The sequence below is a fragment of the Rhagoletis pomonella genome, unplaced genomic scaffold (assembly GCF_013731165.1).
Source record: "Rhagoletis pomonella isolate Grant_MI unplaced genomic scaffold, Rhpom_1.0 Rhpom_scaffold_00008, whole genome shotgun sequence".
Classification (NCBI taxonomy): domain Eukaryota; kingdom Metazoa; phylum Arthropoda; class Insecta; order Diptera; family Tephritidae; genus Rhagoletis; species Rhagoletis pomonella.
The window spans coordinates 38,637,430-38,662,972 of record NW_023458562.1 but is presented as its reverse complement, the minus strand read 5'-3'; the positions used below and the strand labels follow the sequence as shown (position 1 = coordinate 38,662,972).

General features: G+C 34.3%; 1 protein-coding gene across 1 annotated transcript; it reads left to right on the top strand.

Annotated features, from left to right (window-relative positions):
- The first annotated feature begins 13,550 nt into the window (after positions 1 to 13,550).
- Positions 13,551 to 22,522, top strand: LOC118744849 (cytochrome P450 4d2-like). The gene is made up of 5 exons (XM_036478224.1): positions 13,551 to 13,583; positions 19,631 to 19,831; positions 20,704 to 21,160; positions 21,250 to 21,812; positions 21,890 to 22,522. The coding sequence occupies exons 2-5, from the start codon at positions 19,669 to 19,671 to the stop codon at positions 22,225 to 22,227; spliced, it is 1,521 nt and encodes a 506-aa protein (XP_036334117.1). The 5' UTR covers positions 13,551 to 13,583; positions 19,631 to 19,668; the 3' UTR covers positions 22,228 to 22,522.
- Positions 22,523 to 25,543: the final 3,021 nt, after the last annotated feature.

The following is a 25,543-nucleotide window of genomic DNA, read 5'->3' as shown; positions in this document are numbered from 1 at the left end:
TTACAGACTGTTTAAAAATAGAAAACAATTCAAGCTTAAACTTATACAAACTGTTATTAAAATTATAAACGTTGCCCTATCGATAAATAATCCAGTAAAATATAGGAAATCAATAAATTAGACATCAGAGATTTAATATCAGAGTTAGCTATAATATAGGCCAGGGCTTCCCAAACTTTTAAGCTAATGGAACCCTCGTTAAATACCTTAATTTTATGGAACCCCACATCGAATTTCAACTTAAATATGAATATATAAATATCTTTAATTTTACTATTATTAATTATTGCTTTATTATTATCTGAACGCTGTATTCAAATTTCTGGGGATGTTGTTTTTGTAAGCTGTTTCACAAAGATACGATAAGACAGAAGGAGGCATATCTAAGTTAGCCTTTTTAGCTACTTCATGGTATTCACTCTTAACACTCACCCAAAACTCATTCAGGGACACAGACCAAATGTGTGTTTCAATGTCGAAGTACTCTGAAAATCTATGAATGCTTCGTAAATGGATTTTGTACCCAATCGATATTAATATTGCCACACGAAAAATAATTTCGAAAAATATTTCAGAAAATTTACCAAGTGCCCAGTTTCTAGATGAAAGATGTTTAAAAGTTTGAAACATTCAATGTTTTTCTCTTCCTCGCAGCTAATCGAGAAACTAAAATTTCTTTTAAAGTATGATAATTTATCTCTCGCCAAAAATACCGTTGTTGATTCTCCCTGCAAAAATGTAGTAATTTCACTGATCTTCCCAAAAATGTGGGAAAAATAAGAAAATTTTATAAGTCGGATATTTGGATAATCTTTTTTCATGGCAGAAACATACTCGGAGGCCATTGCCTGTAGAGGGTCAACCGCTGTTAAGAAAAACCCTTCTTTCTATATTTTTTTTGCGATTGTTGTTTTGACCAGAAGTAGAATTCTGACCATCGCAATGCTAAATTTTCCGTGATAAAATTCTCTAGAATTCTAAAAATGGCTAAAGCGGCCAACAACGCATACAAGGTAGAAACAAACAAGTTGTTAAGCGCAACGCTCAACGCTCTTATGTAGGTATGGCACTCAGTACGTCAATCATACCAACTACGAGTACATACTATACTCGAAAATAAATAATTACGTCTCGGTTATGCTGTTTATTTCTTTGCGTGTGCAACTCAAACCGACTGCCGACCGGCATGCTTAATCATACCGAATTTTAACATTCAAAAATGTATCAGTGCACGGAACCCTAGTGACTTTTTTGCGGAACCCTTGAGTTCCGCGGAACCGACTTTATGAAGCTCTGCTTTAGGCAAACATTAGCGAGTAACAAGTTCTTCTCTCTCTGGCCTGGAGGCCAGATAATTTAAGCCTACTGTTATATGATGGGAAGCTATCGGCCCAACGAAGCATATGCAAAACGATTTTGGTAAATATCTTTTGAGTCCTCTCAATTTTATATGAGTGTACTTCGTAGAATGGATTCCATATAAATGAGCTGTACTTGGGACGACTTCTTACCAAAGAAATATAGAAGGACCTTAACGTCATTAGATCCTTGGAGTCTCCCGAGTTACGTCTAATAATCAAGGCGAGATTGTAAATTTATGCAGTCAAAAGTATCACTCACTATTCAAAACAGTCTAACATCGTACTCAAACAGTACCCATTTAGCGAATTCAAATTGTGGAGTCATTAATAAACATAAGGAACAATAAGAGACCACAGTGAGTTCCTGTAGAATTCCTGACCAAGCATCGATAAGCAAAGATGATTTAACGCTGTCAATTGACACAAAAAGTTTGCTATTCGATAGAAAACTGGAGAACACAGTTTTAACAGTTTAAGGGTTAACAGTTTTCCATTGATTCCATACAATTCCAACTTACATCACATAATTGAATGATGAACTTTGTCAAATGCTTTTGAAAAGTCGATGTACATAAATGACGTCGAGTTGTGCATGAGTCTCAACAGCATTGACAATTGGATTAGTGACTAAAGCTAAATTCGTGTAAGTAGACCTCCAAAAAAATATCCATACTGATTCTGGTTTTGCGATAATTATTCTTCATAAATAGATTTTTATGTTGTAATGGAAGTGAGTTCTATAATTTTATCAAAATTAATAATATAAATTTCTAATAATTTATGAGAGTTTTCAATTTTCAAGTTGGCAATTTTATTTTATTTTTTTCTCATACGCAGAATGCAACCGTTTTACAAAGAGCAGGTGCAACATTTAATTTAGAAGGGAAAAACTACTAGTTTTTGAGCGCACGGCTGGGGCTTAAACTTAGTTTAAACGCTCGGGCTGTCTAGTTCACGCTAAACGCAGTTTACGCGATCTAATTTTAAACTGGCACTAAAAAACAAGCCCTTAATCTAATGTAGGGTGTTAGGGTGTTCCAAAAATACATGCGATCAATAAAAGTTTTTTTTTTAATGGAGAAGAAAGAAAAGAAAAAGTATGTAACAACACTTTTTCGTGGAAATTGTTGAGAATTATTGTAAATCAATATTTTGCAATCGGGAAAATCTGTCTCCCTTCAGGAGACTTCCAATAAAAATACCCAATGGTTTATTTAACCATTTTTTGTATTAACAATTTTTTTTATATAGGTCCCTTAAAAAATACAATGGAGGGGCCCATAAAAAATCTCATAGCGTTTTCTTTTCTTGAAAAAGGCTGCACTTATTCAACCTTGTACTAGCGAATTATCGATATCACATTTTCATGTTCTTTTCTCAGCCCTTTCACGTCGTGTTCTTTTCTCAGCAGTTTGCGCTAGGATCCGGCAAAAGTGTTGCCTTTTCTGCCCTCAAATAAACGTTAGGGTGAGAGTTGGATGGTTGGTTTTTAATTTACGCTTGTAAAAATGCAATTATTATCCGTATCAGAAATAAGTGTTTTGCTTTAAAATTATTAAAGACTTACAGGCCAAGTGATTAATTCTGCTTTATTAGGTTCTATAAATAAATTTTGATTGAGTAGTATATTTTCTGTTTCATTCTCATATAAAGAACGCAACATTTTCTCAGGTTCCAGACCAACTCAAAGCAAGAGTTCCCATATAAAAGGGCAGAACTTTTTTTGAGAAAAGAAAACGCTATTGGTTTAAAAAAATGTTAAAAAATTGGGTAATGGGGTAGTTTAAGCAGCTTTTCGACCGGTTTAAAAGAAAAAAGCAAACAGTGTTCCCTTTTCCTCCTACGCGTTTCGATGTTTCTCACATCTTCCTCAGGGAGTCTGTTTATTTTTTTTACCGGCCGAAAAGCTCCTTAAACTACCCCATAGGATATTGAAAAATTGGTCCTAGTAGCATGACAACTGAATTGGGTAATATTATTGGAAGTCTCCTGAAGAAAAACAGAGTTATCTGAAAAATATTGATTTTCAAGAATTCTAAACCATTCCTACGAAAAAAATTTTTTCCCCATATAAAAAAGGTTTATGGATAACTTCATGGGCTTAGAGGCAGTTCTAAACATAATTTTTTTTTTCTAGCATTTTGGAGCATTTTAAACTTTTTTTGCACCTCCCTAAAGTACATACTCTGTAGGTTAATCTAATAGTGCGATAAAAAAGCTAGTCTAGCGAATTTGACACCTTTTCTGCCCAGCGATAATTTTCTCTTGATGATTTTCATGTATATACACTAGGGTTGTACGAAATAAGTAAAGTCGAAATTTTAATGCTCTCCCCTATAGGATAGTTCTATAGCGGGAAAAATATAACCCTAGTTTTTCTTTTATTTTGAATTCAAAAAATATTTAGAAGTCGCTCAAAGCGCTTCCATGCTTCCATGTATTTCATATGGAAGAAAAAACTTTTCGTCGAAATGGTATCGAATTCTTGAAAATCAATATTTTTCGATCGGAAAACTCTGGTTCTCTTCAGGAGACTTCCAATAACAATACCCAATTGCTTATTAAACCATTTTTTAATACTACAGATTTCCCATGATATATTTTAGCATTTTCTATGGGGTTGGGCGGACCTATAAAATATAGTTATAATTTTTATTACTTAGAAATTGTATAAGTTAGATTAGAAATATAAAAAATTATTATATCATAGAACCAGTGTTATACCTATACACACTGTGTTTTAATGCAGCGAGGCTTATATCACAGAAAAAGTAATTGTGCGAATGCGAAATGATATGCGGATACGATTGCAAATATTCGTAACATCCATAATATGCATACATATACATATGTATGTACATACATGAGCATAATCTGGTATTTTTATTCGCACTCATTGTAAGCACTCGAATTGCTTGGCGCAAAAAGTATAAATACTCGTAAATCAGAACAAATAATAAGTTCTGTGTAGCAAGTTAAGCACTGGTAAGGCATTAGAAAACGCTGTGTTACAGACATACATACTATACAAACCTAAATAGATATATGTATATATATATGTAAATACTAAAATAAAATGCTTCCTCTTTTGTGAGTTTTGATAAATGGTTATTGTGTTAAAAATTAAAAGAAAAGTGTGGAAATTGCCTTTTTTAAACCTTTGTCTTATATTCGTGGGTCAAAATTGTTCAAACAATATAATTTAAAGAAAAAAATTTAAGCTAGACAAAAGCATTATTCCTGCGCATAAATACATATTTACATACATATGTTGAGCTGATGTCAAGTAAAACGCTTGCTTCGCTTTGAGTCACAGATTTGCTTTGACTAGGGCTGCCAGACGTCCCGGTTTTCCCGGACATGTCCCGGTTTTAGACTATTTGTCCCGGTGTCCCGGTCCAACCTTATAATGCCCCGGATTTCGTTTTAGTGTCCCGGTTTTTGATTTGATTGCACAAATTTGAATAAATGTTCAAAAATCACTACACTAAGAGAAAAAACGCGTTGTAATATTCAGAAAAATGTTATGAATTCATTGAGGGAAATAACGCATAGTAAACATGAATATTTTCTATTTGATTATCGTTTAAACTTGTTCGTATTTAAAAATCATACTTTCGTAACACGCACAGCACGCGTGGTGTTGATTCAAACTCAGCATTTAAATGCACATTTACATGTCTGGCTGTAGCTGAGTGCGCGACGATGCTTGCCACAATGCGCTAATTTCCAGAGGGCCAGGGTTCAATTCCCATTACAACCAGCATGGAATTTAAATATTTTTTTTAACTTAATTATGAAAAAACAATCGGTAATTGCAAATCGCTTCATTTTAATATGGAAGTATTTGAATTGAATATTTCTATACTAAATACTAAAATTTGTATACTTAAATGTATTACGAGTTGGGTTGGTGCTCTTTCATATGCGTATTTTTTTAATTTAGCACGCTTTTTTAATTCTAAACTTTCTCTCAGTGCACCGGTTTAATTTGTGAAATAGTTACATTTCGAGATAGTTGAACTTTGCACAAGCAATAGTTGATGATTAGTATACACGGTGAGCAGGAAGCAAAAATAGGTTGCATAAAAATGTCGACAAAAACTGAAAGCAGGGTTGTATTTGTTGATATCTTAAGGTTAAGAATCCGTTTGAATTGAAATCCTAGCTGCTCCTGTTTTAAAGATATCCACATTTTACATAGTTATGGTAGGACCGACTTTTGCGAAAGAGAAAAACATCCTTGTGCATTAAATATTCAACAATGTATGTGTGAGTAAATGTGTGTATATATATTTTGTGAAAATATAAATTTATGTAAGTTTTTAGCCGGTTTTAATCGTTTCCAAGGCGCACCACGTGGAGGCAACTTACTTTGCTCCTCTTTGTTTTTTTTTTGGTTTTATTTTTTTATATATTTTTTTTGCTTTATTTTTTTATAATTTTTTTGTTTTCTTTTATTTTTTTGTTGGCTTACCATATAATTTAGTCACACATTTAAGTATTTAAATATTTTATTATTTAATTAAGTTTTTATATATGCTGGAATGAAAATGTCATTACAGTTTTCTTCAGGCGACTCACAAAAGTTGGTTCATCAATCATATTTATTTTGAATCTATCCCAGAATTTAATGAATTCCCTATGAACTGACTCCCCGGCCTGCTCGGACCATAATCCTAAACCATCGTTATTCAGGAATGAAATAGATTGCTTTAAATGTTCAAGGATAATATGGACTTTGACAGTTTGAGAAATTCCAGTACTTTCCAAAGCTGTGCGGAGTTCGTTAAGATTTTTATCAAAATTACTAAGATCCGCTTGTTTTGCGGAAAAGCATGTATTCACGATTTTGTTCATGGCTTTGAACGAGGCAATATAAGGTTGTAATCGTAATGGCCCTACAAACTCATAAATTTCAGGATCCTGCAATTTGTCCGCTTCTTTGAGAAGTTTCCGACAATGATTCCCTTCAAAAATATCTCCTTGGTAGCTTTTATGACATATTCCTAATTTATTCGGCCACAGCAGAGCCTTTTCCTTTCCGATACCATCGATTTTAACTATACCATCCCAAAAGAGATGATTAACAAACCCTCGTAAGAGATGCAGTTCAGGAGGAATACACTTCTGAAGCACGTACATGTCATCATCTTCATCATTATCTTCATCAACAAAAAGAGGATGATGAACTGTGCTATGACATTCTTTAGCTTTGTTTTTGTCATTGCCCATCAAGCTTTTAAATTTGAAGTAGTCCTCTTTTAGGTGTTTGTATTTTTTTAAATTCAAATTTTCTTCATCATTATTCAGATCATTATCATCAATCATTTTGTCTAAACTTTTCAATCCAGTTAATGTAATAAAACAATAAGGGCAAGGATAAGTAGCAGTTGCCGTCTGCTGCCCATTAGCGAGTAGAACAAGTTTTAAATCTGAAATAAATTTGAAAGGTATCTCATTGAGTTTTGTTAATTTAAATAAGGTTTTTAAATTTTCATGGGTCTCTTTAATCCGAGGAACTATGCATAATACAATTAATTTGTAGACACTAGTGAGTTTACGTTTCGATGAAATACTTCCACCAGTGGAGTAATATGAAACGTTCTTACTCTTACATTTATCGGAATCATTCGCATCTTCTTCGTCTTCGTTGGTTGAAACTGAGATGGAAATTTTAAAGAAATCTTGGCCTCCATCTGCCATTACTTTTATTTTAGTTTCTTCTATATGCTCAATGCCCCGTTTCTCAAAGACAAAGTCAAGAAGTTCTGTCGCATTGGCATACACGACTGGTCTTTTTTTAATTCCTTCCTGGGCCGTTTCAAATTCAAAGACACCTTCTCTATAAATGTCTTCCATCATCTTTGAGTTTTCATACATATGTTGGTTATAATTTGTAGGGACTGACTTTCTTCCAGCTGTACTACGAATGAAGTTTGCTAATTTTTTCATATAATTTGTAGATGATGCAGTTATAGCTTGGAAGTTATCTAAACTTTGAGCAGAGAAGACTATTTCCTTTTCTTTTTTCTTATTTAATGTTATGCGCGCATTAGAACCCATTGTATTCAAAAGGAACTCATTTTCTCCTTCTTTACTGCTTGTCAGTTTTCTTTTCAAAAGGGTAGTTACTATTTGGTTCTGTTGTTTCTCAGGTAATTGTTCTACTATATTGAAAACATTATCACGTACATTAGAGGAAGAAGGGCCTCCGCAAGAATGTGGAATACCTTTGCCTATTCCCTGAAAACACCTGCTACAGATTTCAAAAGAAATTCGTGGTTTTTTAGCAATTTCTTCATTTTTAGAAAGCGACGTATTTTGCACAGTACCATCAAGACCATTAGTTAAATCAATTTTGGTGGAGAATTTTCGTACATGACCTCTACCTTTGATTTTTTTCGAATGTCTAGTAAGTCGCGCTGTTAGGCAAACGTAACAGTTGCAAATCATAGTTCTTGTTTCTTTTGCCAAATTAAGATCTTCGTAATTAGGCATAGCTGGACAAGGTCTTTTGAAAATTTGTTTTCCATATTCATTAACAGTTAGTCGACATGTACTACATATACTTTTTGGGAACTTTTTATTAGAAATATCGAACTGATCATTAATATGATCCTGTATTACTTTAATATTTTTTCCAGTTAACAGAAAATACTGGGAAGGTTTATTTTGAAAAATAATTTTATTCCCACACAAAGCGCATACTTTCATGCGATTTTCTTCATGATCGCATTTGTGTTCTGGATGTGTAATAGACATTATTTCCTGACAGAAGAGTACATAAATACCAAAATAAATCTACAGCTACAGAAGAGGGTAATTGTGGTGTTTTATCTAAGTTGTATACCGGAAGCGCCCAATAAATCTCGATCAATTATTCTTTCGGTAGGAAAAAATGAAAATGATTCACATTGATTTGATCAGTTTTAGTGAGTTAAAAAAGGGAAACAGATTTGTATAAGGTTTCTTTTCGAATAAATATGCTCTAATTATCGAGAAGTACGCCTTCGTCTTTTGCAAATATATCCTATCAGAAGTATATAAAATGTGGATATCTTTAAAACAGGAGCAGCTAGGATTTCAATTCAAACGGATTCTTAACCTTAAGATATCAACAAATACAACCCTGCTTTCAGTTTTTGTCGACATTTTTATGCAACCTATTTTTGCTTCCTGCTCACCGTGTATATGAGCCTAAATACGTTCAAAGTGACGTGCACAGAGTTATACAATTATATTAAGGAAAAGACAGAAGTTTTGAAACAAGTTCACAGCAACGAAAAATACGACTGATATTTTAATGTTATCTTGTACTTAATTTTTTTTTCATGAAACCTAGAGTACTTATAAGTACAGTGCCGTACCAAATTATTGGCTCAGATCTTCTAATCAGATCTTTTAGAAAAATTTTGAAAATGTAGCTTTTGAGCCAATTAATAAAGTGCAAGTCCGAAGTTGCCAGCAAATTTCGTTGATTTTTAGCATTTATATTTTTTGCTGACAGTGTCTTCCATATAAAAAGAATTATCGAACATAGTTTGAATGGAAGAAACTATCAGTAAAAACAATACCAAAAATCAACTAAAATTTAATGGGCTGCAAAACTTCATTTTAAAAATTTTTATAAAAAGTCTGATTAGAATGTTGCAAATCTGTATGCAAATTTGTTGAATTTTCCCGAGTTTAGCACAAAGTTTAACAATTTTATTTTTATGTTATTTTCATACATTTAGTATAAACTGTATTTGTATAAAGAATAAAAAAAGGTTCATGCATTGTCAAAAATTCTCTGTGCTTTAGTTGTAATAAGTTGTTTTGTTTTGTTGGCGTACGTTGTAATGTTGTAATGATCTCATGATCTTATGTTTTTATGTTTTTGTTTTTGTCTGTCAAAATAAAATTTCACTACATCCTTTCGCACGTCGAAATGAAAGGGAAGGGAGCGAGAGGCCCTCCCTAAAGTGTCCCGGTTTGGCAACAGAGATATCTGGCAGCCCTAGCTTTGACAGATAAGCTGAATTGTATGAAAATGCACATAGCATGACACATACATATGTAGATCGTTGCAGCTGCAGCGCGAAGTGAAAATATGGCTAACTCCCATCTTTTTGCGCGTTGACAATTAGCCGGTTTAACCTTTATTTTTTCGTCCAAATTCGGGTTTACATGAAGAAACATAAAATTGTATTACATTGCTGATATTTTTAAAGCCAAATATATAAAATCCACAGCAATTTTGACGATTAAAAAGCAGAACAAAATTGTTTTCTTGGCGTTCATTGTGGCATACCTTTTGCGTTTGGCACTTTGCTGGCAAAGTTATAAATGTCACGCAAAGCCACAAAGTTTTATCTGACATCAGCTTTAGGGCCGGTTGTTCAATGCCTAATTAGCACTAATCGGATGTAGAAGCTCCGGTTAAATACTCCGACTGCTTTATCGATCTCATGTTACAGGCATGATGTCGAAAACGTCGATAATGATGTTTAACCGGCAAGTAGTGATAACCAGACTTTAAACAAGCGGCCCTTAGGGCCGGTTACTCAATGTCTGGTTAACACTAATCTGCGGTTAAACATCGTTATCGACGGCTCCGACTCCATGCATACAAGAGGGAGTCGGTAACGCCGATAACTATGTTTAACCGCAGATTAGTGTTAACCAGATATTGAGTAACCGGCCCTAAGTATTCTTCGCTTGGCGCGGAATATGCACCTCCCATCCACGTATGTATAAGATTGTCCGAAAATTTTATGAAAGAGCAAAGAAACTTATTTTGTATATGGAGCGATCAGCAATTACGATTCAGCTATCTTATCACTTATCTTCTTGTTGGTTTAAACGTATTAAGAAAAAAAGGCGCGTGTAGCACCGTACACGTGATAGAAGTGAAACTTCTGAAAAAAGGTGAGTACAGTGAAACCCGCTTAATTACCCCCCCGCTTAAGTACCTAACCCGCTTAAGTAACCAACCTTTATGGACACCGTGAATTTTTTAATGTATTCTGAAGAAAATCCCTCTCTTAAGTACCTCCCCGCCTAAGTACCTCAATTTTTCATGCCCCATTTACAATTTCACTTATAATTTTCTCCTTTTAAGTGCTCTTTTAAAATTCCTTAAAATATTTACGTATTTTGAAATTCAATAGCAGCGCTACACGCCTTCGGTAAAAAAATTCTTAAAAATCAACGGTAACTTTTGCCACTTGAAACTTGCACACTATTGCTCTAAAATTGGATGGGCTATAAATATACTCTGTATACTCAAAAAACACTTCTGAGAAAAAAGTTTGAAATTATGATGATTTTTATTTTTTTAAGTGTTCTGCAAAATCTTAAGCTTAGGTTTAAATGGTATATGTTAGGGAATGAACTGCTTGAAAAATCTTAAAAATTAATAAATAAAAATAAATGTCAAACAATATCATTTTGAATTTGGTACAAAATGATATGTCCAACTTTGACTTTTTAAATAATTTAATTCTTGTAAAAATGACATACCATTGCACTAAATATTTTTTTAATAAAGTTTTTCTTTACTTGTTTATGTGTTTACATAATGCTACGATTTTTGTTTTAAACTATGTATACTTCATTAAATGTTGTTATTGAAATACTTATGTAAGTTAACAAGAAGATGTAACTGATGAAACTACATCAGTAATTATGTACCTCGATGCGGGTACTTAAGCGGGCTCTTTTAAGTACCCAACCCGCCTAAGTACCTCAAAAAGCTGACATTTTTCGTGAGGTACTTAAGCGGGTTTTACTGTACCAGGTACTCACAAAATTTGATGTGTAAACATATGTATGTATGTGTACGGCATTGCAAACAATTAGGCGATTGAGTTACAAATTAAACATTACCTACTTTCATTTAATTTTATTCACTTTGCTGATATATAATTTGTTTATTCATTTTCCGGTAACACAACCTAATATGAATTCGCCCTGCTAGCATCCTTAGGACCGGGTTATAATGGAAGTAACTGAAGGGGGGTGAACTGTCACATAATTATCTATTGTATGTTCCTTTGTTTGGCATTTCTTCTTACTCGCTTTCTATCTTCCAAGGCGAATTCATTTATTGTTATCACGAATTCATATATTCATGTGGTTGCAAGACTATAAAAATATAAAATTACCTAACAAATTATACTTACAATTATCACGTTTATGCGTAGTCCAATTCATGAATTTGAGTTAAAACTCATTGCATAAACACTATTTTGTGTATAATTGAAATCATGATAAAAACATAGTAAGGTAAAACCGTTCTCTCAATTCGTCGGCCATGATCTTTTTTTTTTTAAGTTTGCCAACATTTTAAAATCATATAAAATTGAGAGTAAAAAAGGGAATTGTTCAAAGTTGTTGTTGTTTGAGATTGAAAATGAGAATGTGTGTGTGAGTTTGTATGTAAAATTTTAAAATTAAATTCCCAGCCAGCAGAGAAACGTACTTTTTGCCGAAAGTGTAGTTTTCCTACATTTTTCGTTCCCGGGAATGTTCAGAAAACGATTTTCATATTTGTTAATTTTTCGTATCCGAAAAATGTCATCATCTTATTTCAAAACAATAATTTTAAAATATTTGCTCAAACTGAGCATTTGAAAACATGTATACATATTCGCCAGTAGCTGAGTGTGCAGAGAAGTATGCTACTATTTGTTAGCTTTCAGGAGGTCCCAGGTTCGAATTCCGTCAGAAGCAACACATTAAAATTAGTTATCAAATTGAAATAATTGCTGAATCTTAAATTTGTTTTTTGTTTGGTTTCCTGTAACTATGAAAAAGTTTCTGTGAAGTTCATAATGAAATCGTTTTCAACGAAAAATGGTATCAGAAAAATTTCAGGAAAACAGCCGAAAGCGCATCCGTTTTACAACCATTTTCGATAGTTTTCTGCACATACGTTTCGGATGAACACTTTAGTGGGAGAATTGATCTGAAAAACATCCGAAAACGGAACCGGAAAACGGATGAAACATCAGGTTTTTATAGGAAATTGTTTCCATTTTCGGATACGTTTCCGGATATTTTGCTGGCTGGGTTGGTTCGTGTTCACGCACTCAAGTTTATACTCAAATTCATGAAATGATTGCATGAATTGGCTTACGCACAAACGTAGTAAATGACAACATAAATTACAACAAACACATAATTTTGACATAATGCAAGCCATAAACGTTGCGACCGTTGGTTTTAATCGATCCGCAATCAAGTTGGACGTTTTGCTCCCAAATGTTACAGTTTTGCGTGCAATATCATTGTATAATCTCATTTTTACAATATCAGGGTTTCGGCATATACATACATATCGTCGTTTAAAGTACAAAACCGCGTATCGTCATTCTGCGAACCCGCGTAACTGACATTTGCTACCAAAAATTGGATTTGCTTACACAAGCTGTTGGCTCAATCCTTATCCGTTCGTCCCGAAAAAAATCGGTAATCGCTTTTAGTGGTAACGTGTTCTAGAAGGCATAGCGTAATAATGCCTTCGAATTTTTCCGCTTCTTTTAGGCATTGCCGGTAATGCAAAGTAGAAGGTCCTACAATATTTTATTTATTTCGCTTCTTTGTTTCATTTCGGGGAATGCAAAGTAGAATGTCCTATAATATTTTTTTAAATTCGATTCTTTGCTTCATTTCGGGGAATTCAAAGTAGAATGCTGCATTGCAGTCAGCTGAAAAATAGAATGAATATCCAAAAATTCTTTTTCTACTGTTACCAAGGCGAATTAATATAAGGTGATAGCAGGAGTACAAAAACAAAAATTTAGATGTATTTTGTTTTTGCTTTGGCGGCATAAACTGTCAAAATCTGTAAGAGTGTGTGTAGAAATTCAAACAAAATTTTTCAATTTGATATCAGAAGCCGTGCGGCGAAACACATACACAAAATCAGCTGAGCTAGTAACACCATCTTATATATGTAAATTCGCCTTGACTGTTACTTTCTGTGGAAATCATGTTTTGCTTTGTTCAATTTGCAGCGAAGTTGAAGTCAGTCAATGAAGTGAAGTACAAGAGTGAGGAAGTATAATTTTAAGCGTAATTAAATTTGCTTGTATGTACAGTTTTTAAATAAAAACTAAATACGTAAATACATACATATTAAACTCCTGCGCAATTCCATTTAAAGGGCCTAACAAGACATCCGATCGCCGCGCAAATACTTTCCCTCCTTTACTCTCATCGTTCGGGTCAAGTGTGAGTAAGCATAAACCAGTTTCTGCAAGCGTACGTAAACTACCGATCAATAGCAAGACGCGTAGAGTATTTACTTTGCCTTCCGCAACTACTGCGAGTAAAAGGTATTTGACAGTAGAGTACTCTACTGGTAGTACTTGAGTATTTTCGAAGAAAACATACATTTGTGGCAAGAATGATAGAAGAATTTTCTGGATCGCGCATTTGTGGTATCTGAATAAAACTAAGGACAGGAATGTAGTGGAGCGATGAAGAGGGCGACGAGCAAAACGTACTTTCAACTAAAATGCTGATATACATACCTAAGTACATATGTATGTATGTGCATAGATACGTATGTGCATAGATACGTATGTGCATAGATACATAGATATGTGCATAGATACATATATATGTAAGTGTCCGCATATATTTTTTCTCGTCACTTGTTCTGTCGCTTTAGAGGTGGGTAACTCAACTCAGAGTTGTTGAGTTGATTCCTATAAGTGAATCGGTAACTCAGACTCCCTGTCCAAAAAAAATGTAACTCAGTAACTCAGTTGATGCCGTAGGGCTCACATGAATCAATTGAATCATAGTGGCTCATATTTGTCCATATAACTCTCTCGCTTCGCCACAGTGTTTAGCATGGCAAAGTCTTGCATTTTGTTTTTGCACGAGGCGAATTTATACAAGGTGGTGGCAAGAATACAACAACAACAACAACATGTATTTTGTATTGCGGGTGTTATGTCAAATCTCACAAATTCTTATAATTTCGTTTTTTTTTTAGTTTTTCTCGAAATATGTATGTATGTAAGATATATAAAGATGTGCATATCAAATCAATTGCCTTTCCAACCATATCCACATTTTGAAATTCGGTACAATAGGTTTCGAAATATAAGCTTTTGAAAATACTGAAAATTCCACCTTTACCCTCCCCCTAGCACCGCCCTATTAATTTGCACACAAAAAAAATTACACCTTTCAAATCAGTAGAAAGGAGCTGACCACGCCCACTTTAAAGTTTTGTTTTATCTCAACGGCCGCTATACCGCATCTATGCCTCAAAACGAGTCTACGATACGAATGAGTGTAACATACAAAGAGTCAAATGAGTTAGTTGAATGAACTGACTCATTAAAGTGAGTTGGAGTCATTGAGTCAACTCCTATAAATTTGCTGAGTTACCCACCCTTATGTCGCTTCACTGCAGCAAAACCAAGTTGTGGGGAAAACCCTGACGATATGCGTACAATTGAAACCATGGGTTTGAAGATAGCGCAAATTGATGTGAAAGTTTCAATTTCATATTAAATATATTTATGTATGCATGTACATATGTACATATGTAAAAATGTAGTTTCGATTTAAAAAAATCGGATAAAGTTTTTCTTTCGCCATTCATACACCTCTAATTTTAGTATTTATTAAAAAAACTCAATGAAATTCAAAAACTCTATCTTGCTTTGGTTTTACTCAATACCAATTTGAGCTGTCGCAGTGTTATCAAAAAAAAAAAAAAGTTATCAATAGGTAGGTTCAGAAGGCACAGCAGTTGAACGCAACCGTTGCTAAACAAAAATCAGTGATCGTTATGCGTCTTTTGAACGACTTCATAATTAGCTGTCAAATTCAACTCTCAAAGGTACACACCAACATGTTGTCTCAAATGATCAGAAAAATATTACGATCATCTAACACGCAACTATTCAGTTGATCAGAAGTACGCAACAACGCGTTCAGAAGGTGCAATCGCGCCAGTTACTGAGCTGCTTCGCCTTCTGAACGTGCCAAATGAAAATTCGTTTCTCTTGAAATCAAGTTATATGGCTGCGTATGTATGTACATATATATGTACTTATTCCGAAATTTTTTTTATTTGTAAAGGCTCTCAAGAAAAACTAAAAATTCATATAAAATTACGCACAATAAATGGAAAATAAATTTTCTACTATAAAAAATTTCTTAAATCAGTATGCAGCTCTTAAGAAAAAAATGCTCGTACATCTCGTCGCTACCATGTCCAACTATCGAATGTGAAAATCGGCACTTTTCAAAATTTCGATTTGCCACTAATAATTTTATTTCGTATAGCAGCATTGCTGAAGCTATTGTTTTTGACAACTTATTTGTTGGTTAATGACTGCAAATAGTTTTATAGAAAATTAGAGACGAGAAATAATACTTTCATAAAAATTTAAGTATATACATAGATTTAAAAAGCTGCTTGAATACAAAAGTTTTATGAAAATGTCAAATTAAACAATTGTCTAAATCTACGTTATTTTTTATAAATAAGGCCGTAAACATTTCCTTACATCGTCAATTTCCATATTCTATTTTTACTCTTTCAATTTCACTGGCCAGCGCTGCAAACGATATCAACTAGTAGGCTAACAACCAGAATTGAAATTTAATACGCAAGTACTTACCGTACTGCAAGTATACAGAGAGTAGATTTGCTACTCCCTTTTGGCAGCAGCAAATATCTCTCGTACGCGATGAGATAAAGTAGAGTACGTACTTTGGTGGAGTAATATCAAGTACGTCAAGTATTTACTCTCTCAACGCCAAGTAGTGTATGTATGCGGAAAAAGAGTAACAATGTGTTGGGAGTAGAGTACAATGCAAGGAGTACTTATTGAACGAAATGCGGCAAATACACTTGCGCTGGACTCTAATACATATCTATATATATAAATATGAAATATTTTTCGTATGACGGCGATGCCTGACCAAACGGCTGAACCGATTTCAATTATGTAAAAAGTCGTTTTTTGGAACTTCTGTGTGGAAGGTTTTTCGATTTAAAAAAATTTGAAACTTTGTTGGTGTCGAAAAATGAAGAAAGCTGAGACGATTTCACAATTTCATGGAGTTTTCCGTATATTGAATGTCACTAAACCATTAAACGGCTAGACCAATTTCGTTCATATTTGGAGCATATGTCAGCACCTTGAAGGGAAATATTTCGACTAAAAATTTAATCGCTAGGTGGCGCTGGGGTCGGGATATTCATAAAAATTGCATTTACTTGCCGATTTGGCTCATATATAGAACATATGTTAGCCAATTGAAAATAAATATTGGGACTAAAAATGTACACGATAAGTGGCCCTGTGGCCGAGATATCTCCAAAAAATGGTTTACGCTAAGAGGATAGACATTCTACTATATATTTGTGGAAGTATGTATGTATGTATGTATGTGCCAGGTTGCAGCCTAAACGGATGGACATAATTGAACGAAATTTTGACAACAGAGTATTGCCATGTCACCTGGGCCTATAATAGGGAGAAAAAAATAAATAAATAAACAAGGGGCGTGCAATTCTTTATCAGCTGTAACTTCGGAACCATAAGTCACATGAACTAGAAATTTGGTATGCGGGCATAGCCATGGTAGATGCTTATAATAAGATATATATAAATGAGTTTGTAAAAGGAGGCGTGGCACATCCCATAGGCGTCGATTTTTTTATCAGATATAACTTCGATACCATAAGTCACATGAACTTGAATTTGAAATGAGTTTGTAAAAGGAGGCGTGGCACCTCCCGGAGGCGTCGAGTTTTTAATCAGCTATAACTTCGATACCATAAGTCACATTAACTTGAAATATGGTATGCAGACACAGATATGTTAGGTGCTTATAGTAAGGTGTATGTGAATAAGTTTATAAAAGGGGGCGTGGCACATCGCATAGGCGTGGAATTTTTTATCAGCTATAACTTCGATACCATAAGTCACATGAACTTTAAATTTGGTATACAGACATATCTATGGTAGATGCTTATAGTAAGGTTTCCTTACTAATATTATAGATCCGAAAGTGAGTTTTTTTATTTGTTGCGCTTTCACGCTTTAACTACGCAACCGATTACCATTAAATTTTGTGCAGTGGTGCCATTTAGCCCAACTTGAAATATAGGATAGATTTAATCTCGTTTGTACGACGGGGCGTGGCATAAAGCGGAATTTTTATACCGCATGTCATATACCTGAAAATATTTTTGATAGAGTACAGGGACTTGGTATAGATACGTATATAAAAACAATTTCATACTCATGGAGGAGGGCTGCCGCCTGTTTGAAAAAATCAAATTCGACTTGAATTAAGGGAATTATTTATTTGAAAATTATATTAAAGAATGGCTGACAAGAGGCTTCAAAATTTGTAGTTTGAAAGGGTCGCCACCTGTTCGAAAAGCCAAATTTAAATTAATTATTCGCAAGCTATCTAAATAATTAATATATGGGTCTCAAATGAAAGATGGCTAAGAAACCTTCATGTTGAACATCAAAAATATTACTGAGGTGTTTTACAAGCGTTGCCACCCGTTTAAAAAATAAATTTTTTGAATTACTCATATCCTTCAAATTTCAAGGTTCTTTTAAAAATCCTAACGTCAGAGAGAAAAATTAAGAACCCAATTTTACTGTATTTGGCCCTTGGTTTCGCGAATATATTGCTTTTTTGTGTGTAAAATTAACTGTCGCAAGGTATTATATGTATGTATCAGAGCTGTGTAAGTGTGAAATCATTTTCAATTTTTAATCAAGAATTTTTTTTATTCAATTTTCATTACTTATTCCTCGCTTAAGATTGAGGTTTATAATTTTTAAGTTTTCCTTTCACTCAAAGCAGTTATGCATTCACACATCAACATATTCATCGCAAGATTAAAAAAACCAATGCCAAATCAAAAAAGGTTTAATACTGAATGAGTATAGAAAAGGCTGCAATCTTTTTATGTGTTTGCATTCTTTAATTCAGTACCAATCATTCATTATAATTAGTTCAAAGACACCCTGGTAAACAACTTTTTGATAAAAAGGCAGATTTTTGACAATTGCTCAATTGTAAAAATTCGAAGCGGCGTTACCCAATTAAAGTTTTTTGGTAGAAGGGATTTTAATTTAAATGAATTACTACAATATGGGTATCAATCAAAAGGTTTTTGATAAGGTTTTAGTTCTAAACTACATGTAGGAGGGTAGCCATCTGTTTGAAAAATCAAATTCTTCTTGAATTAAAGGAATTTGATAATTGGAATATGTATCACAATATGGACGTCAGACAAGAGGGATTTAATAGGATTTTAGTAGGAAAATAATTGGAAGAGGGTTGCCACTTGTTTTTAAAAGTCGAGCCATGAGAGGTTTGTATAAAAACTGATTTATAAAAATTTTAATCTTTTAAGACAATCTGTATTTTCGGTTTTCAATTTAATACAAATAAATATGTACTTATCTAGGCATTCTATATTAGTTTCTCTGTATGGAATTCTTTGTTCGCTTCTCTTGATTCTGTTTATCCATGCGTTCACCCTTCGTTCGAAGGTAATGCTGCGGGTAAGGGCTTACGATCAATGGCAATGCCTTCTTGAAACGAAATGGTAAGCGATTCCCATCGCCTAGCTCGTTTCCACTTTCGTTTCTGTGCTAATCGTGTTTTTTGCTGGGAAGCGCAGCAGCTTCGCACACGTGTATATGTTACTTATTCTTTGGAACTTCACAATCACACTTTGAAAGAACGAATCAACACGATTTTAGAGGCAGTCGAGAATGAACTTATAAAAAGTTTGAAAACTGGTGAAATTTTTAGTTTACAAAAATTAGCATCCCCAGCCCTCAGTGAGTAATCTACCGACCTTTGAGTTTCGAAAGAATAGTTTGGTGTAGTGGTAAGCAGTTGCGCTTCCACTCCCCACGACCTGGTTTCAATCCCCATGGTCAAAGCCTCATCGCAAAAAAAATAAATAAAAAAAATATATTATTTTTTTTTTCTTAACAGCGGTCGGCCCTCGACAGGCAATGGTCGGCGTAAAACTGCAGGTCCCTCCCCTATGTGTGACGTGGCCAAACACTAACATATGTGTAAGCGCCAATCCATTATTATTATTTTATATGAATGTTACTTCTTTACTACTGAATTATGTATATGTTTTGAATTCGTTGGGAATTTTTGTGGGATAAATTTTTAAGATGTGGGTAACTAAGGAATTTTTGCCCGATTTTCGTGGGAGTTTTAATTAAATATTATTAAAATTTACTTTACAGCTGCAAAAGGTGCGGATGAAATTTTACAGTTCTCTAAAATGCTTTTCGAGTTGATTTTATTCTCAATAACAGTCCTTTTTATTTGGGACTACGTCCACAAAAAGCGTCGTAATGATTTCATGAGCAAATATAGAATATCTGGACCTCCAACTACGCCCATACTTGGCAACGCCCTGTATATAAGAGATTGGAATGTGGATAGTGAGTATGAGAGCCGATGTACACATATGTATATTAGAGGCATCCAAAATAACTAGCCTAACGAATTTATGGCCTTAAAAGACCTATTTACTGAGAACAAAATTCACCCATTTGGAAAAATTTGTATTCCAATTTTTTCCAAGGTGTCGGTGGGCATTTAAAATTTTTCATGTCAATAACATTAAAAATGTTATAACTATTTGTCTCTTAGCATATTCTTATAGGGTTTCTCCAAAGAAGTTATTAAAGTTAATTAAATACACTCAAAAATGTATATACTTAAGGCTATGAAATTTGCAAAAAAAAAAGCAGGAATATGCAGTTTTAAGGCTTTATGATTGGAAATATTCATGCGAAATGAAAAGCGTACACTAAAATCATTCAGAAAATGTTGATCTTTTGTCAAAGTTCCATTGAAATCTTGTATCAACGATAAATCTCGTTCAGTAATATCATTAACATATTTAATACTCTTAATCATCTCTAAGACAACCAAGAGAGAATTAATGCCCTACAAGAATATGTCTAGAAAATTTTTATCTCAAACGGTTCAATAGTTATAACATTTTTAATGAAATTCAATAAATTTTATTGAGTTTGAGGCCATTTTTAATAAAAAGCTATTGTGGAAAAGCATCAACAATTTGAAAAATCTTTAATGAAAACAAATTTTTTACATGTCAGTTATTTAGATGAATAATTTCAAATGCCTTTTAAAATTGGAATAAAAATTTTTCCAAACGGGAGAATTTTCCTCTCAGTAAATATGTTCTTTTAAGGCCAAAAATTGGTTAAGTTAGTTATTTTGGATCAACCTAATGTAAATACATTATATAAATTCTAATACAAATCCCAACTAATTCTTTCCGTAGACCGCATCGCTAAAATGTTTGAAAATTGTGCAAAATATGGCAAAATACATAGATTTTGGGTGCTCCATCAACTAACGATTTTTATAGCGGATCCCAAATACACGGAGATCATACTTAGTAGCCAACAACAGATCACAAAAAGTAGATTCTATGACTTTCTGTTAAGTTGGCTGGGCCAGGGACTGCTGTTGAGCACAGGAAAAAAATGGCATACGCGCAGGAAGATAATAACGCCCACCTTTCACTTCAAAATACTTGAACAGTTTGTCGAGATATTCGACCAACAGAGTAGTGCAATGGTGAAGAAGCTAAACGCGCATGCTGATGGGAAAACAGCGATTAATATATTTCCAATCGTTTGCTTGACTGCATTAGACATTATCGCTGAGACGGCGATGGGTGTTAAGGTGCACGCGCAGGAAAATCCAGATATTGAATATGTGCGCGCATTAGCATCGTAAGTTTTCAGTTGGCTCTACTTTTTAAAAATAGCTTAATTATTAACTATTTTCTCCTTACAATGCTCCATTTCGGTGGTCCTCAAAGTGCCGCAGCAACAATGTCACAGCGCTTCCTAAAACCGTTTTGGCGCTTTGATTGGCTCTTCCGCTTGGTTGCCAACAGCGTTTATAAGCAAATGCTGGAAGATATAAGCGTCATGCATCAATTTACGAATAAAGTAATCTTCGAGCGCCGCGCCGCATTGGAAAAGCAAAAGCTGGATAACACCAACGCTAACGAAGAGGTGGATGATGTCGGTAGTAAAAGGCGTATGACACTGTTGGACGTGCTGCTACAGGCCTCACAGGATGGTAAGCCATTGAGTGACAGGGATATACGCGAGGAGGTCGACACATTTATGTTTGAGGGTCATGACACCACCACAAGTGGCATATCATTTTGCTTGTACTTGATTTCTCGGCATCCGCCAGTGCAACAAAAGTTGGTGGAGGAGATAAATCAGGTGCTTGGTCCAGACAAAACGCGGGCAATTAGACTACACGAGCTCCAGGAGTTAAAATATTTGGAATGCACAATTAAAGAGTCGTTGCGTTTATTCCCATCGGTGATGACGATCGGACGCGAGATCACCGCGGACATGCAATTAGGTGAGTAACTAGGAACGCATAGGTTGCTTGCTCTTTTATTTAATGCTCATAATTTGTTGACTTTTTCTATCAAATAGGCGACATAGTACTGCCCGCCAATTCAAATATTTCCATCCCACTCTTTATTATTTTGCGCGATCCCGACTACTTTCCGGAACCGGATGTATTCAAACCCGAACGTTTTGCCAGCGACAGTGACAACAAAATCAATCCTTTTGCTTACACACCTTTCAGCGCGGGACCGAGAAACTGTATTGGCCAAAAATTCGCAATTAATGAGATGAAAAGTATGATAAGCAAGATTTTAAGAAATTTTGAAATACTGCCTGCTGAACCCGACGTGAAGCCCATAATAAGTTTGGTTTTGCGTTCGTCAACTGGTGTTAACGTTTGCTTAAGGCCAAGAACTGATTAATAGAAACAAGTTTTCAAAGTTTTTGTCAATTGACAAAAAGATATAACCAGTTCATTTATAACCTCTACGAAAAGGTTTAACACTTTTTTTTAAACATTTGTTGTAAATACTTAATCATTAATGGTTAAGATTTTTGAGCTGAAAGTTCTCTGCGCTCGAAGGGGTTTAAATATACAAACATAGATGTAACGAAAAAGCGACAAAAAGTAGAAAGAATGAGACGGTTTGCGGTTAGGGTTGCCAACCGTACTATAATATATATTAATGTACTATTTTTTCGGTCTGCGTACTATATACTGTTGAAAAAAAATATAGTGCGCAAAAATACTATATTTCTTCAATTATAAATATAAATATATTTCAGTAATTTGTAAGAAAATATGTATATTAAAATGGTTGATCTTTATACTGAAATAACAATATTAAAAAAATATTCTACAAAATAAAAGGTCTTGGTGAGTTTATGAATAGAAACACAGATCAAAAATGCAAACATTTTTAAAAATACTGATAATGAATGACCAAATTTACTTAAAATTATTTCATTTCTACTCTCTATTCTTGCTACTTCGGCATTCACTGGAAGAGTTTTTTCTGTTATGGATGTGAAATGGCGAAATGAGAGAAACAAAGCGATTAATTCACTAACAAAACATTAACTTTTGATTTATATTAATTTAAATATTGATTCTGATAAAGCATATAACACTTTCGTGGTTAACAAAGAATTGTGAAAAACTGCCAAAAGTGCCAAAAAATATATTGAGCAAAAGGATTTTTACTTACTTTGTTCCATTAAATAAAATACTACATATATTGGAAGTGTACTATATATTTTCAGTTTTTTTTTTTAAGTACTATAAATATCTTACAAAATGTGGGCAACCATAGTTGCGGGGGTTGGGCACGATTGAGGTTAAGATTGTGATTAACGACGAGGCACATATTGATATTGATATTTCGACTTAGATTATGAAATTGTTCCTTATTATTCAGGAAAATACGTATGTACCAGGGTTGTTGCGAATATTCGCATTCGTAACCGCGGAGTTTACGCAATTAATATTAATATTCGCATTCGCAATAATCAATGCGGAGCTTTTGCGAATGCGAATGTTGTGCAAGTGCACTGATGAAACGTATATATGGCAAACAAAATGCCAATATTTAGGCCTCTTCGTGGGAGTATTTGTGTAACAAAATTGGTCAAATGTCATATTTATCAGCTTTGATAAAAATGTCTTTAAACATATTATGGGTATTCATGGAAACGCGTAAATGCCTCGTAACTGCGTAAACCTCGTAAATAAAGCCATTTTCCATATTTTTAGGAAACCTTTTAAAAACAGTAATTCTGTTTACTTGTCGGGCAATATTTTTTCATAGGGATATACATTGGTTCCTTGGCTAAAAACTTTTGTGGTAAAACTGTCCCTTCTTTGCTATTTAAAGTCAAAAAGTAAGCTCCTTCAACATGGATTTCCAGCAGAGATGGTCAACTCTGGCTATAAAGAGAAACGATGCTCAAATAATTAAAAAGCTATAGGTCTGACCTTTAATTACGTAACTATCTGAGATTCAAATGCTTATAAAAAACTGGGTGATTTTTAAAAAAATAAAAATCTTCTGATCCGATTCGGCTGGCAGCCACGACTTTAAAAACAGAATTTTGTTCAAACATAATAATTTATTTTCCATATCCACCTATTTACATAAATACAAATAAAATACAATAAATAAATAAATAAATAAATAATTCAAAACGCTGATAAAGTTACAGATTCCCCAAATTCTGAAATAGCCAAAGGAATAAGAATGAAGAATTCTTTTTAAAAAGCTTTAGAAAAACCTGACATATGTATCTGGTTTAGCTGGTAAGCGCTGTTTAAACAACGATCTCGCCATTATTCGCATCCGCGGATGTCTAAAATTCCACATTCGCAACATCCCTAGTATGTACCTAATATGCCCCCTTATTCTAGAACCCGAATTTTCGTAATTCGTAATTCGTAGCTACGCTAAGAAAAACGAAAATTCCATGTGCTGCAACCCTTGCGGAAACGTGTGCAGCATTGCCAGCTATCAGTTGTTTTTCGAAGATAGCTCAATGAAGGAAAACAAAGTGGAAAGGAATTAAAGAAACACTCATTAAGTGCTTATTTATAGAAAAATTGTTGATTTTACATATTTTGAAGGAAACGAGGGATTCTATTGCATTTGCAATTGTAGCAGCGGAGTAAGAGCGCGCTATGGGAATGATTTCACAAAGATATGCGGAGCTGTCGGGCATAGTAACCATGGGCGCATATATGTCAGCTTATGGTTGAATTGTTGAACCACAAGTCAAAACTTCTCCTATGCCTGAAGAACTGGTTCTCAAACCAGTTAATGCAATAACAGCTTCTTCCAAGCCATTGAAAACATGCATGCAGGACCAGCACCTGTTGCACTTGCTTCTGCCTTCGGCCGCGCTTATGGATTATAACCCTTACTAAGTAGAATTCTCCTTCCTGTGTTGCCGGAGAAGAGGCGCTTCTGCATGTCAAAGGTATACAACACTTCTTGTGCATATCACTCCGGCTACGCCATCCACAGTATTTTTGCGCAGAACCCGCGTCGAAATTTGCAAGAAAGTGCATAACAACCGAAAATCATTGTATTAATTAATATTAAACCCGCTGATTGTCAAAGCGCGCAAAAAGATGGGAGTTGGCCATCTTTTCGCTTAGCGCTGCAGCTTTAGGGATCTATGTGGCATTCTTTGTGCTTTTTCATACAATTCATCTTATCTGTCAAAGCGAATCTGCCACGTAAAGCGAAGCAAAAGTTTTTTATGTGGCATCAGCTTAAAGGTGCATTATTTAGCCTAGTTTAGGAATTTTTAAAGAAAAGAAAAACTCCCATGATTCGCAGACTTTCGCATATATGTATATATGCTTTAAAACCACATCTTTTTTTGTCGCGTACGTTATCATCTTGTTTTGAACGGATATTTTCCACACCAAGGTTTCGAGGCTGCTTATTTTTTTCTCAAACATAGTACCCTTTGGTTGCAACACAACCGTAATCTTGTTTTTCAGTAACTTCTATTTTTGAGAGATTTATGTTACTTCATAAGCGTACTAATGTCGCGTACGGGTGCATGGAAACACCCATATGTGACAACGGGTCTTACAACCGTATTGAAAGACCGATAGGTTAGTTTTGGTGATATTCCCCAATTCTTACCATGAAGTCTCTGTCAGGTGGACCTTCTGTGAGTTTACTGACAAGCATAAGTGAGCGCAATATTAAAAGCAGCAACTCTTATCCATCT

Bases quoted from the DNA above. Each gene is read 5' to 3' on its own strand.
- LOC118744849 (XM_036478224.1), top strand. From the start codon at position 19,669: ATGCTTTTCGAGTTGATTTTATTCTCAATAACAGTCCTTTTTATTTGG. The intron at 19,832-20,703 runs GTGAGTATGAGA...TTCTTTCCGTAG, and splicing joins AAGAGATTGGAATGTGGATA to ACCGCATCGCTAAAATGTTT. The intron at 21,813-21,889 runs GTGAGTAACTAG...TCTATCAAATAG, and splicing joins CACCGCGGACATGCAATTAG to GCGACATAGTACTGCCCGCC.